General features: G+C 35.5%; 1 protein-coding gene across 1 annotated transcript; it reads left to right on the plus strand.

Annotated features, from left to right (window-relative positions):
• The first annotated feature begins 2345 nt into the window (after positions 1-2345).
• LOC105724377 (olfactory receptor 4A8-like) lies at positions 2346-3257 on the plus strand. Its single transcript, XM_021673025.2, has one exon. The coding sequence runs from the start codon at positions 2346-2348 to the stop codon at positions 3255-3257; it is 912 nt and encodes a 303-aa protein (XP_021528700.2).
• Positions 3258-14098: the final 10841 nt, after the last annotated feature.

Consider the following 14098-nt stretch of genomic DNA (forward strand, 5'->3'; position numbering starts at 1 on the left):
GAAACCAGCCTGTCTACATTTGAGGTTTAGTATTTCTGCAGTTTTCCTAAGCAGTGAGTAATCAGAAAGTTTGGGTTTGTATCTCTACTTGTCTCATTGTTCTCTGTAATTTAAGTTTTTCCTTAACTGCCAGATCTAGAGACTTTAAGAAACAATGTGTTTGTTTTTCTTTTAATTTTTCTTTTATTATTATTATTTTTTTTAACAAGATCCTGTCTGCGTTTGTTATGGCCATCCTAAATAGCCTCATGAGTCACCCCAGGAACTCACAGGAGGTTGCACTTCCAGTATTTCTTTGCTAAAAGGAATCTCTCTGAAGAAGATTTTAAAAGAATACGGGCCTCACTTAATTATCTCATTAATCTCCTTATAGCTTGTGAATACTCAGTTATTAACTACAACTTGTCTGTTTTTGATTTTAGCCTTATTTTCATTTCTTGAGCTATCCCTGATGGTAGGTCCAACTTTTTCACCATAATTCTGCTTGCTTCTCATCAAGATACATTTCATCACAGGTAGAGTTACTACCCATATAATTAGATCATTATTTTCTAAGGCATACAATTTTATTTTGTGCCCCCAAAAGGCTTTCCTGAATTATAGGTATCTTATCCTTTTTTTTTTTCCTGGAGTATATCTATAAATATTTTCAAATTGACAAAGCTCTGCATGATTTGTTCTGATTCTATGTTCACAGTGACAATCAAGAATACTTAATAATGGCTATCATATATTGAGCCCTTCCTAGGTGCCAGCCAGTATTCTAAGTACTTAACTTAGTTTTAAAAAAATAACAACTCTAAGGGGTAAGGACTATTGGGATACCTATTCTAAAAATGATGATAGTAAGGGACACAGAGGTTTAGTAAGTGACCCAAAATCTCATAAAAAGTAGAGAAGCTGAAGTTGTAGCTGAAACAGTGTGGATCCAGTGTCCACATTATTTGTCACATGCTACACTTTCTTTCTAAGGATGTCTTGGATCTTAAATAGGTACATACTGGGTGAGAACCTTATAGTCACTATTTACTCACTGTAATCATGAAACCCCCATGTCTCACTGACTACCATTTTTCATGTAAGAGTCATGAGCTTGGAAATGTTTATTTAATTCTAAATATAAAAAATGAAAAAAAAATAGTCAGCAGAATACCATAAAGGAGAGGTACGCTGATAATTCTGTAGATAGTTGCTGAGAAAGGATTCTGAATTTCTCAAATTTAATCCCATTATTTTCCAGTGATCAAACAGAGACAGACTTGTAAATGCATTCAGAAAATGACTCAAATCCACGCCTTCTTACACTAAACTTGGAATTTCTCTTAGAATTTAGTTCTTTTTGGAATCTGGTAACTAAGATTCTATTTTTGAGTACTCTTGGTATCTAAATAGTGTTATAAACAAAACCATGTCCCACTGTTCTGTACCTCTTTCTACAGTGTCTATTTTCTCCTCTGTCACCCCCTAGCTTATCCCAAGAACTCAGAAAAAAATACTCATGGCACATTTGGTAGTTGGTGATAGTCATGACTTAGTTCACTTGAGTTCAAATTAATTGCTGAAAATCAGAATATTATATGTAATTGTTGTAAAAATTGGAATATAGGCAAGGATAAAATGGAGAGAATCACAGCTCTTAAGGTGGACAGAGAATGAGACCAAGTAATTGCTACAGGAAGCAATGTAATAAATAATATCATAGCTATTTATACAGTTCAGAGTCCTGTATTTTGTCATTTAATGAAAGACTAATGAAGACTGAATATCCTTCCAGGCATGAAAGAATGAAGGTCTCACAGTAGAAGGCCAGAGTACTGAGTGAAATATTTCAGAAGATGTTATTCTTGGTGCTACACAGATCATATCATAAAAGTGCCACAAATACAAATACAAAGGACTAAATCTATGTCAATTTATTTATTTAGAGTTTATGTCCACCACCAGAGAGTAAGTTTCTTGAGACCAAGAACCCATTGCCTATTCATCATAGCTGACTTCTCTGCTATAAAAAGTTTTAAATAAGTTATGAAATGTATAAATGGGTGTTGGGACTTTAACACTTCTTCTGTATAGAATACTTACTAAACTTAGAGGTAGAAGCCTTTACCTGTGGCTAAAACTAAAATCTATGAGGAGAAACAGAATCATCAAGGGAAGATGGTCTCTTTGGATGGGAAACTCAATAGAGACTTACTTAATGTTTATTGTGTGTAAATCTCTATTCAGGATACAGTGAAGATGAGCTCTGTCACACAATGGATGTAATCATATTCCTGTTCACTGTTTCATTACAGGTCCTGTTCTCCTGAGCTCTCATCTCTGACACAAGCCTGAAAGAAGAGTAAATGAGACAGAAGAACAATATTACAGAATTTGTCCTCCTGGGCTTTTCTGAGGATCCTAATGTGCAACATGCTTTATTTGCCATATTTTTACTCACATACATTGTAACAATGGTGGGCAACCTGCTCATTGTGGTGACTATTATTGCCAGTCCTTTCTTGGGCTCCCCAATGTACTTCTTCCTTGCCTGTCTCTCATTTGTAGATGCCGCGTATTCCACCACAATTTCTCCCACATTGATTGTGGACTTACTCTGTGATAGAAAGACTATTTCCTTCCCAGCTTGCATGTGCCAGCTATTTATAGACCACTTGTTTGGTGGTACTGAGATCACTCTCCTGGTGGGAATGGCCTATGATCGCTATGTGGCCATCTGTAAGCCCCTGCACTATTTGACCATCATGAATCGACAGGTTTGCATCCTTATGTTGGTGGCGGCCATGATTGGAGGTTTTGTTCATTCTGTGTTTCAAGTTGGTGTTGTGTACAGTCTCCCTTTCTGTGGCCCCAATGTGATTGACCACTTTTACTGTGACATGTACCCGTTATTGGAACTGGCGTGCACTGACACCTACTTTATAGGCCTCACTGTGGTTTTCAATGGTGGAGCAATCTGTATGGTCATCTTCACCCTTCTACTAATCTCCTATGGAGTCATCCTAAACTCCCTTAAAACTTACAGTCAGGAAGGGAGGCGTAAAGCCCTGTCTACCTGCAGCTCACACATTGCCGTAGTTGTCTTGTTTTTTGTTCCCTGTATTTTCATATATGTTAGACCTGTTTCAAACTTTCCTATTGATAAATTTATAACTGTGTTTTATACAGTTATCTCTCCCATGATGAATCCTTTTATATACACGTTGAGAAATTCAGAGATGAGAAATGCTATAGAAAAACTCTTGTGTAAAAGTTAACTACAGTTAGAATAAAGCGTTCCTCCTCATGTAGATAAGGAGGTGTGTAGACCAAGTCTTCTAAGGGAAATTTTCAGACTTCTCAGGGTAATTCAAGGATCCCAAAATAGGAAGACAGAATTGAGATGTTCCCAGCTCAATTAAGAAGTCATCCCATCATGGCATCTGTTTGAAGTTCAAGATCTCAACCTCTATATTCACTGAGAATGGATGGGGCTGCCTGAGTGGAGCTTTTATTGTGCACATTTTAAATTATGTTTTTTCTCTATTACACATATATTGCGACAGTGTATTTCTTCCATATGCCCAGCATGGACTGGGGAAAGGGAGGAATAGTAATTAAGATAGATGCTTCTGTTCAGATGGGAAGGCTATGCTGCTTCCTTCTGTGTAATTAAAGACTTTGTGGAATATACAAGCAGCATATTCACAAATATTTTTGAAACTGGCCCTCGTCAGAGTTGAGGTGAAACTCTATGTGTGTTCAGATAATACTCTTAAGAATCTTAGAATTATGTTTGTCTACTTTTAAGTACTTATGAGACACACCTTTAAATTTTTCTGAAGTCTTTTCATAGTGTCTTAACATCCACAAGTTTGAAATGACGTTTATTTTGATGACTTCTTACTTTTAGCGTTCTTAGCTCTTTGCAGAGTCTGGAAAGGGAAATCATTTTTATCTTTGCAACTAGCAAGTTCTGGCTGTTTAATGTTTCTTGTAAATTCTGTCTGAAAATGTAACAATTTTTAAAGTATCTTTTTAAATCTGTCTTATAAGATACACTGCTATAAGCTGTAATAAATCAATGAATCTAGGAGCTGGTTTTTTGAAAAGATCAACAAAAATAGACTACCAGATTAATAAAGAAGAAAAGAGAGAAGAGTAAAATAGATGCAATAAAAAAAAGTGATAAAAGGGATATCACCACAGAGCCCACAGAAATACAGACTACTGTCAGAGAATTCTATAAAGACCTCTATGGAAATAAACTAGAAAATCTAGACAAAATGGATGAATTCCTGGACACATACACCCTCCCAAGACTGAACGAGGAAAATGTCAAATCTGTGAATTTACCAATAACAAGTTCTGAAATTGAGGTAGTAATTAATAGCCCACAAACCAAAAAAAGTCCAGGACAAGGCAGATTCACAGCCAAATTCTACCAGAAGCACAAAGAGAGCTGATAGCATTCCTTTTGAAACTATTCAAACAATAGAAAAAGAGGGAGTCCTCCCTAACTCATTTTAAGGACAGCAGCATCCTGATACCAAAAACTGGAAGAAACACAACAAAAAAAGAAAATTTTAGGCCAATATCCCTGATGAACATCGATGTGAAAATCCTCAATAAAATACTGGCAAACCGAATCCAGCAGCCTGTCCAAAAGCTTATCCGATACAATCAAGTCGGCTTCATCCCTGGATTCAAAGCTAGTTCAATATGTGTGAATCAATAAATGTAATCCGTCACATAAACAGAACCAATGATAAAAACCACATGATTATCTCAATAGATGCAGAGAAGTCCTTTGACACAATTCAACAGCACTTCATGCTAAAAACTCTCAATAAATTAGGTATTGATGGAACATATCTCATATGAAAATCTGCTGAAATTCTCCCTTGGAATAGTAGAACCTTGGTCCAAGAAGGTAAAATTAAGTTCTCTGAATGACCATACGTACAAGCAGCATAACCTTAAGTGCATAAGCATTCGGTTCTCAATCTCAGAGCAATGTCTGAATATTTCCTGACTCCTGTGCTGTAACTTCACCATTTGGTCAGACAGACAAGCCTCTGATGAATGAATGACCAAGAAATCCAACAACAGAGAATGCTATTATGGAAGCCTTATTAGGATATAAGGCAAGATTAAAGTGGGTGCTATAGTTCCCCCCAAAAGTGTAGGTTTTCACTCTTTTAAAAAAAGTAACAGAAAGCCCTTGTCTCAGGATTTTCAAGTGACAACTTGGATATATGGGATGAATGATGTGTAATGATGGGAAGAATAATAACACATCCAAGTCAACCAAAACCAGTAATGTGATAAAGACTAAGGTGCTAGAACAAGAGCAGAAACACTGCTTTAAATAGTCTGAAAGAGTACTTGCCAGAGTCAAATAACCACAACAGAGCTTGTAGTGTTATTACAAAGGACCAATAGCCATAGCTCTTAGTGATGTCAAATGGGTTTTTCTTGATTCTACTTTTAATTACATTTTGAGATTAACTTAGCCTGTGATCCAAACCACAAATGAAAACACCATCATGCTATGGAAACCATACATGGTCTACCAGTTTGATTCCCTATATCTCACTGAATCAAAGCACAAGTTTTCTCATGGCCAGTGGGCATAAATGAGCTAAGAAGTACATCACATAGGCAGGCGTGGTGGCTCACGGCTGTAATCCCAGCACTTTGAGAGGCGAGGGGGGCAGATCACCTGAGGTAAGAGGTTCGAGACCAGCCTGACCAACATGGAATAACCCCATCTCTACTAAAAATTCAAAAATTAGCCAAGTGTGGTGTCGCATGCCTGTAATCCCAGCTTCTTGGGAGGCTGAGGCAGGAGAATTGCTTGAACTCAGGAGGCAGAGGTTGCAGTGAGCCAAGATCATACCACTACACTCCAGCCTCGGCAAAAATCTGTCTCGGGGGGGAAAAAAAAAAGTGTATCACATGGACATATTATACCCCTTACAACCTATGTAATACTCGCTCAATTAAAAGATGAATTAATATATGTAATAGCTAAAAGGAAAAATCATGTCAGATGGGAAAGGGGCACAGAGATGTGTGATAACACCTAGAATGCACTATTATTCTTTACACATGACATTATCTTGTCTCCAGAGAATAAAACTCCTGTTTCTCTCATAGGTGACATGAAGTCAGTTAATACTAGGAAAGGAAAATGAACCCCTTCTCACTTGAATGGTAGAATTAAATTGAAGTTTTTTAATGCTCTAAGAATTGTATTATTTGTAGGAAAGATACAATGCAGTAAATGATTCTGTTGATACAATTGCATGAGAACAAATTAGAATTATAAAAAGGTGAAGATGATAAGACAAAGAAAGGAAAGAAATAGCCCATTTGGAAAACAATGTCTAAAGTGCTATCATATAATCCCTAATTCTGCAAAGTAGACATTAATGCTGAGACATGGACCTTCTTGAGTTTCAACAGAAAGCTGAAACGTTTACTACATCACTCTACTGTGGCAGAAATTAAACTTCAAACTCTTTTCCAACAGCCCTTGCACTGGCAAATTGCTGGAATTTCTTCTCACTCTTTCAATCTTTTTCCTATTTTGCGTTGAGGAGAGAGCTAAATGTAGTCTCAACCTGCCTTATGCGATTCGGTAATGAGCTCACTACTTGAGGGATGAGAAATGTCATAACCAGCAGACCTGTTTTATAAGAAATGCAAGAAAAAAAGTTCCTCAGGTTGAAAAAAACAATATTATATGAAAATCATAATTTATAGTAAAGAATTCAGAAAGTAGATATAATACATAGGGATTAAATAGAGATTATTTTCCTTCCTTGTTTAATAATTGTTCAAACAAAATTAATAACAATATATTCAGAAGTTAATAACATGCAGTAGTAAAATATAGAAAACAATTTTAAAGTGCTGTGGAATGTTAAGTGGAATGACACTTTCAAAAGAGATTTCATTTCTTTTGAGAAACAGTCCTGCCAACAGCCAGTTTGGCTATGAATCCTTCCTCAGCCAAGCCTTCATGTGAGACTGTAGCCCCAGCCAGATGATGATTACAGATTCGTAAGAGACCCTGAAGCACTGAAACCTGCTAAGCCATCTTTAGTTTCCTGACCTACAGAAACTGAGAAATAATAAGTACATAGTGTTTTGAGCCTAAATTTTAGAGTAAGTTTTGTATGGGAATACATAGCTCACATTATCTAGAAAAATCTTCAAATATTTGGAAATTGGAAATAATTTTTTGATAACTGAAAGTAAAAGTTATAATAGAAATAAGCAAATATTTAGAACTCAACACTAAATAAAACATATCAAAATATGTGAGATATAATTAAAATAGTACTGAAGGAAATTTATAGCTTTAAGTGTTATTTTAAAAATAAATGTTTAAGCATCCATCTGAGCTTTCACCTTAAGAAGAGTAAATTAAATCCAACGTAAGTAAAAAAAAGGACATAATAAATCTAAGATCAAAAATCAGTAATATGGGAAACATAAAATAGAGAAAATCAAAATAGTCTGAAGTTGTTACCTTTATAATAAAATTGATAAACTTCTAGCAAGAATGATCAAAAAGATAAGAATTAGAAATTCAAATTGCCAGTATCAGATATTTTTAAAAAATCATCTTAAAATAATAGATCCTTTAGACTTTAAAGGAATAGCAAAGGATTATTATTAAAAAACATTATTTTAATTAATTTGACAGCTTCGATAAAAGGGTGAAATGTAGGGAAAAAACAACCTTCTGAATATGACCCCAAAACAAATTGAAAAGCTAAACGCTCCTATATCCCTCCAAGTAATGAACTATTCTTGTTTGTATATAATATGAGAGTGTCTCAAAAAATGCTAAAGAATCTACAGAGATGACAAGAAATACGTGGCAAATTTAGCACGTTTACAGAACTGAACTGCCAAATTAAAATTTCAATTGCACTTATATATACGAACAATAATAATAATTGAAATGTTTTAAATTAAAAACCTGTGAAAGCATCTGAACACATAAATACTTAAGAGCAGATGAGTAAGATCCATATGCTAATTACAAGACTTTTCAAACATAAATATTTAAAACACCTAGTAGATATATTGTATTCAAGAATTAGAAAACCCACCTTTGTTAAGATGATAATGCAGTCCAAGATTTATAGATTCAACTCAATCTGAATAAAACTCCCAATATGTGCCTTTCAGATGTAGACAATTGTTCTGCACACTGCTCTGCAAAGTGACTTTCCCACTTCCCCCTCAAGGGTTATCATGAGTTTCTGTAACATTTCAAATCTGGGATGGTCATATGAACACCTGAACAACAGAAGATGGTGCAAGTGACATTGTGCCAGTTCTGGACATAGCCCTTCATTGGCCTGCCATCTTCTACTTTCTACCATGGGGATCTCTTAGTGCAATGTAAAAAGCCTGACTATCCTGTCAGAGACCTTATGGTCCTTCATCTAAATGGATAGGAGGAAGGACTCAGTGGATCTCTTCCAGTCATCACCTCCAAGATGCTATAAATGTGAAGTAAGCCTTCCTGGACCCTACAGATGCCCCAGCTATCAGCTGAATAACACTGAGTGACTTCAGTCCATGCCACATGAAGCAGAAGAAATACGCAGCCAACCACTGCCTGAATTCCTGGCCCATACAATTTGAAGATAAAATAAGATGGTGATTGTTTAAGTCACAAAATCTGTGGAGCCTTGTACAGCACGGGAAGAGATGACCAGAATAAAGAGTGGCACCTGTAAGTGTGGTGCTCCCATAACAACAATTTAAAGCATGTGGCATAGGCTGTAATATCAGATGCTAGATGACACTGAGAAGGGTCTCCTGGACAGTGTGAGTGATGACTGAAAAGACGGAAGTAACTAGGGGAAAAGAAGTGACTCCTTATCTAGTGCCAGAAAGGTTTGGTGATACTGCCACATAGAATAATGTATAAAACAGAAAGTGTACTTAAGTGAACAGGTGGATCCAGCTAAAACTTTCAAGTACATATTGAAAGTTCAAGCTGTTTCTTATAAAAGTGTGTGATATCATAAGGCATAGGTCAAAATATGAGTTGAAAGAGTATCTTGAATTTTCTAGCAGAATGTACAAGAAAAATAATAACCCAAGCTTGCTGGTTTCAAAACTCAAACTGGTTTCCCTTTCCAGTCTGTCCAAAGATCTAAAGACTCTCAGTGTAAGTAAGCTCATCTAGCTTCTGACATTAAAGCCAATGCCATATGCTTTAAATGTCAGAATAAACATCATCTGAAAGTTGTCAATGGAGGATTCTTTGAGAAGACTTCAGAAAGATTTTAAAGTGTGTCTCATAAACCCCACCAATTAAACAATAATAATTCTAAGACTCTTACGGGAATTATCCTACTGCACACAGACCCAGCTTTTCAGGATATCATTTATGGCTATTAGAATTATTTCTTAATTTTAGAGAAAAGAGATTCCAAATGCAAGGTTCTGCTCTCTAGTTTTCTTTTCCCTTTTTAAGACCGGATCTTGCTATTTTGACCAAGCTGGTCTCAAAACTCCTGGGCTTAAGGAATTTTCCCATCTCAGTCTTAAAAATAGCTGGGACTACATAACATGCCGATTGGTTTGGCTGTGTCCTCACCCAAATTTCGTCTTGAATTGTAATCCCCATAATCCCCATGTGTTGTCAGAGGGACCAGGTGTTTTCCCTCATGCTGTTCTCATGATTGTGAGTGAGTTCTCATGATTGTGAGTGAGTTCTCATGAGTGCTGATGATTTTACAAGTGTCTGGCATTTCCCCGGCCGGCACTCATTCTCTCTCCTGCCGCCACGTGAAGAAGCATGATTGTTAATTTCTTGAGGCCTCCCCAGCCTTGTGGAACTGTGAGTCAATTAAACCTCTTTTCTTTGTAAATTACCTAGTCTCAAGTGTTTCCTTATAGCAATGTGAGTATGAACTAATGTATATGCACTTCTCCTTTTAAAAAATAAATATATATTGTATCTATATTTAACTTTCTTATTTGGTAATAGGTATGGAGTGCAGAGAATTATTATGGACTATGGAATATTTTTGGCAATTTCACTTTAGTTGATATTTTTGATGTATTTTTTACTATTGGAGCAAATAAATTCAGATTCTGGTCTGTTCTAGTCATCATCTGATCTAACAAACACTTTTATGTCATTCAGAAAAGTGGAAAGCATTAGTAGTTATTTGACTTCAGCTAGAAGGAGCATAGAGAATTATGGCTTATTTTTATATTTGTTTTCCATCTTGGAATCATAATTTAATCCAGAGTAACATCAATCATATCTGATAGTTCTCCAGAATTAAAGATATGTTTGTGCAACTTTTACCACTTACCAGTAAGAGAGCACAGTGCTTATAGACATGCTCTTCAAATTTTTCAAATGATACACATTACATTTGGGGTGGATGAATTTAATCCATTTATTAGGTAAGTTGAAAATGGAGCTTATTTTAGTGGGGCCTGTTAATTGATAAAGACCTTAGTTGGTTCAGATAGGTGTTTATGGGACTCTTTATTTAAGGCCCTTATGACACAGAAGATACAGTATTTAACTAATGAAGGTGTTAAGGTGTTCAGTGAAGCCAGTGATAAGCCAAGCAGTGAAAATAACAATGGAAACCCTTAAGCACTGCTCCCTTGTTGGCAATAATAATAATAATTTATTATAGAAATAATTACGGAATTGATATTGGAATACAATTCAAGAATTGAATTAATGTACTACAGATCATTATGGTTATATTTCACATGGATTTAAGCCTTGATCAAAAGCCTGTATTTTAACCTAAAACTGCAGACGATGATTACCTACCATTCCAAGAATCAGAATTCAACTTCTGTTCTTAGTCTCTATGCCGCTGAGACTGAGGGCTTGTTTGGTTGGACTTTCTAACAGGAAGCGTCAGGCCCTCCTTGCTGGGAATATGCTTAGGGAAGAGAACTTGGGGCTGGTTCCCCTTCATTCTGGCTTAAATATTACTTGCCTTACCTCAGTATTTCCTAATGTGAAACTCATAATTTATTTTTCAATTTACTTTAGAATTTTTCTTTTCACATTATAGGCTTTTCACATTACTTGGCATTTAACTACTCTTCCTTGGTGAGACACAAGTCTTTTTCCTCTAGGGATTTTCTAAGGGGAAAAGAAGTGTTCAGAGAGATTACTTCATTTGAATTTATTCCAAATATTCTAATTAACTAATCTATAATGACCTCACTGTCTCTTTCATTTAAAATAGTGATGATGTAAAAGTCATAGGTTGTGTCTACAGATAAATGAGATAATTATTTTTCTGACAGAGTAATCCAAGAGATATCTGAAGAATTAAATTTCTGCCTAAGGTAGAGTATGTCTTCAGTTGGTGTTGAGTCCTCTAGGTGTGATGTTTCTCGTCATATCCTCCATTTCTTGTAAAAATTAGTGAAAGTTCTCAGTTTACTGGGATGAGGTGGGGGAGATATAGGGACATGTTTTTAATTAGGAAAGAAGTAGACTTAGGGGTATGCTATTTAAATGACATTTGAAAGATCAAAAGACTGAAGAGTATGGCTTCTGCCTGTAAGTGAGCTCTGACACTGGTTTTTCCATGAAGTTAAATTTCAGCATTGTCCTTGTTAGGTACAAAGACTAATAGCTGGGCACATGAAAGTTATCACAAATCCTCAATCACAGTAAAGTACTTATGGTTACTTTGGCATAATTGAGGAAAGTTTCACCTAACAAATTTTAGTGTTGGCACATTTCTGTTTACTTGTGTCACAAATAAGAGGCTTGTCCAGGTAATTTTCACTAATCGGGTCAATTTTTACATAGTCGTGCAAAGATGGACCCTTTGTTTTTTATGAAGAAATTTCACAATAGATAAGAATATTTAGTTATCTTTCTACGTTGTGTTTAAGCATCTTTACACTTTGGTCATCTGCTTTGGATATGTGATACTTCTCTGATGACTGAGATAATGAGAAGGCTGTGTGGAACTGTGGAAACTGTAGCCTCTAGGAACTATTTCTATATCCATGGATTAACTCCCCATTTCCATGTGTTTTATGATCACACATACATGCCTGAGGTATCTACATTAATGTTAGTGAAAGAAGCATTGCTTTTCTGGGCCACGATGTGAGTATTTGAAAGCACTGACAAGAGATATTCATGTGATATGTTGAAATGTAGCTAGGGTCTTAAATACCATATGGTTTTGCTGAAGGAATTCTAATTGGGAAAGCAGAGCTAGCAAACATAAAAAATTTTCAGAATATGTAATACATATTTGATTTTAATATATAACCTTATTTGTTTTCCATAACCTAATTTGTTTTCTCTATTTGCCAAATCAGATGAAAAACATGTTCCCTATTACATGTATAATAAACCAACTGATTTAATCATAACATTCATTTATGGGATGTTATATTTTATATGATTTGTTAATAAAGGTATACAATCACTTTCAGATACTTTGATTATAGAGTTTAAAATTGCAGATCATGTCAAGTGTCTTAGAGTGTGAAGGAACCAATGCCTGTTATGTTCTGGAAGCATAATATGGGTTTTTACTTATGAATCTAAAAATAATCCCAGCAGACCTACTAGTAGGCATATATGCTCAGGAAGTTATCTGGTCTACTGCCATTTAAATGGATTCATAAAACTGTGACTGTGAAATATAATATTATAGAGGTTTTTTTTGTTTTTATGGCATTTTATCTTTTGAAAATGCCATGTTCTTAGGGAACTATGTTAAATCATTTTGTTTCTAGAAAAAAGTTAACAGCAATTTTTGAAAACCTTGTAATGTTATCTTTCAGTTTTGTAAGTATTATATTTTTAATTGCTTAAATTCTAGAGGATAGTTTACATACCCTATTTTTTACAAGTAAACATTTAAATTGCCAAAAGAATTATCCTGTTGAAATCTAGTTTTGATAATGGAGAGGGAAAAGGCAGTAAACCTTGCAGCAAGTAAGGTGTGAAAAAATAACAGAACTGGTTACAGACTACATTATTCCCTTGTGTTCTTCAGCAGGTGCGTCTCTATCAATCCATAGCCTCAACAATGACAGAACTCGAATCAGCTGGAAGTGGTAACATAAATGAGACATGTGGAATGTTCATCATAGCTGGCTTCTAGAGACAGCTCAAACTCCCTCTGCACACTTCCTATTCCACTGCCGGGTTTATGTAAGGAATAATCCTGTCTACACTTGAGGTTTGCTATTCTGCAGTTTTCCTCAGCAGTGAATAATCAGAAAGTTTGGTTTTGTATCTCTACTTGTCCCATTGTTCTCTGAATTTGTTTGTTCTTAACTGTCAGACGTAGAGACTTTGAGGACTAATGTATTTTTTTTCTTTTGATTTTTTTTTTTTTTAACTAGGATCTTGTCTGTGTTTGTTATGGCTATCCCACAAAGCCTCCCAAGTCACCCCAGGAACCCACAGGAGGTTGCACTTCCAGTATTTCTTCACTAAAAGGAATCTTTCTGAAGAAGACTTTAAAAGAATACTAGCCTCACTTAATTATCTCATTAATCTTATAGCCTGTGAATACTCATTTATTAACTACAATTTCTGTTTCTGATTTTAGCCTTATTTTCATTTCCTGAGCTCTCCCCAATTGTGGGTTCAACTTTTTCGCTATATTCCTGCTTGATGTAGCTCATCAAGAAACACTCCATCACAGGTAAAATTACTACTCATATAATTAAATCATTATTTTCTAAGGCATACAATTTTATTGTGTGCTCCCAAAAGGCTTTCCTGAATTACAGGTATCTTATCCTTTTTTTTCCCTGGAGTATGTTTATAAAACTTTTTAAATTGACAAAGATCTGCATGATTTGTTCTGAGTCTATGTTCACTAGTCATAGCTATCGTTTATTCAGCCCTTACCAGGTGCCAGCCAGCATGCTAAGCACTTTACAACTCTAAGGTGTAAGGACCATTAAGATCTCTATTCTAAAAATGGTGAAAGTGAGAGACAGAGAGCTTTAGTAAATGGCCCAAAATCTCATAGAAAGTAGAGAAGCTGAGGCTGTAGCTGAAGCAGTGTGACTTCAGTGTCCACATTATTCACCACATGCTACACTT

The sequence above is a fragment of the Aotus nancymaae genome, unplaced genomic scaffold (genome assembly GCF_030222135.1).
Source record: "Aotus nancymaae isolate 86718 unplaced genomic scaffold, 86718_ANA_hifiasm-v0.15.2.pri h1tg000059l, whole genome shotgun sequence".
NCBI lineage: Eukaryota > Metazoa > Chordata > Mammalia > Primates > Aotidae > Aotus > Aotus nancymaae.

What these genes read in the sequence shown, in the direction of transcription:
- LOC105724377 (XM_021673025.2), top strand. Translation starts at nt 2,346, where the DNA reads ATGAGACAGAAGAACAATATTACAGAATTTGTCCTCCTGGGCTTTTCT.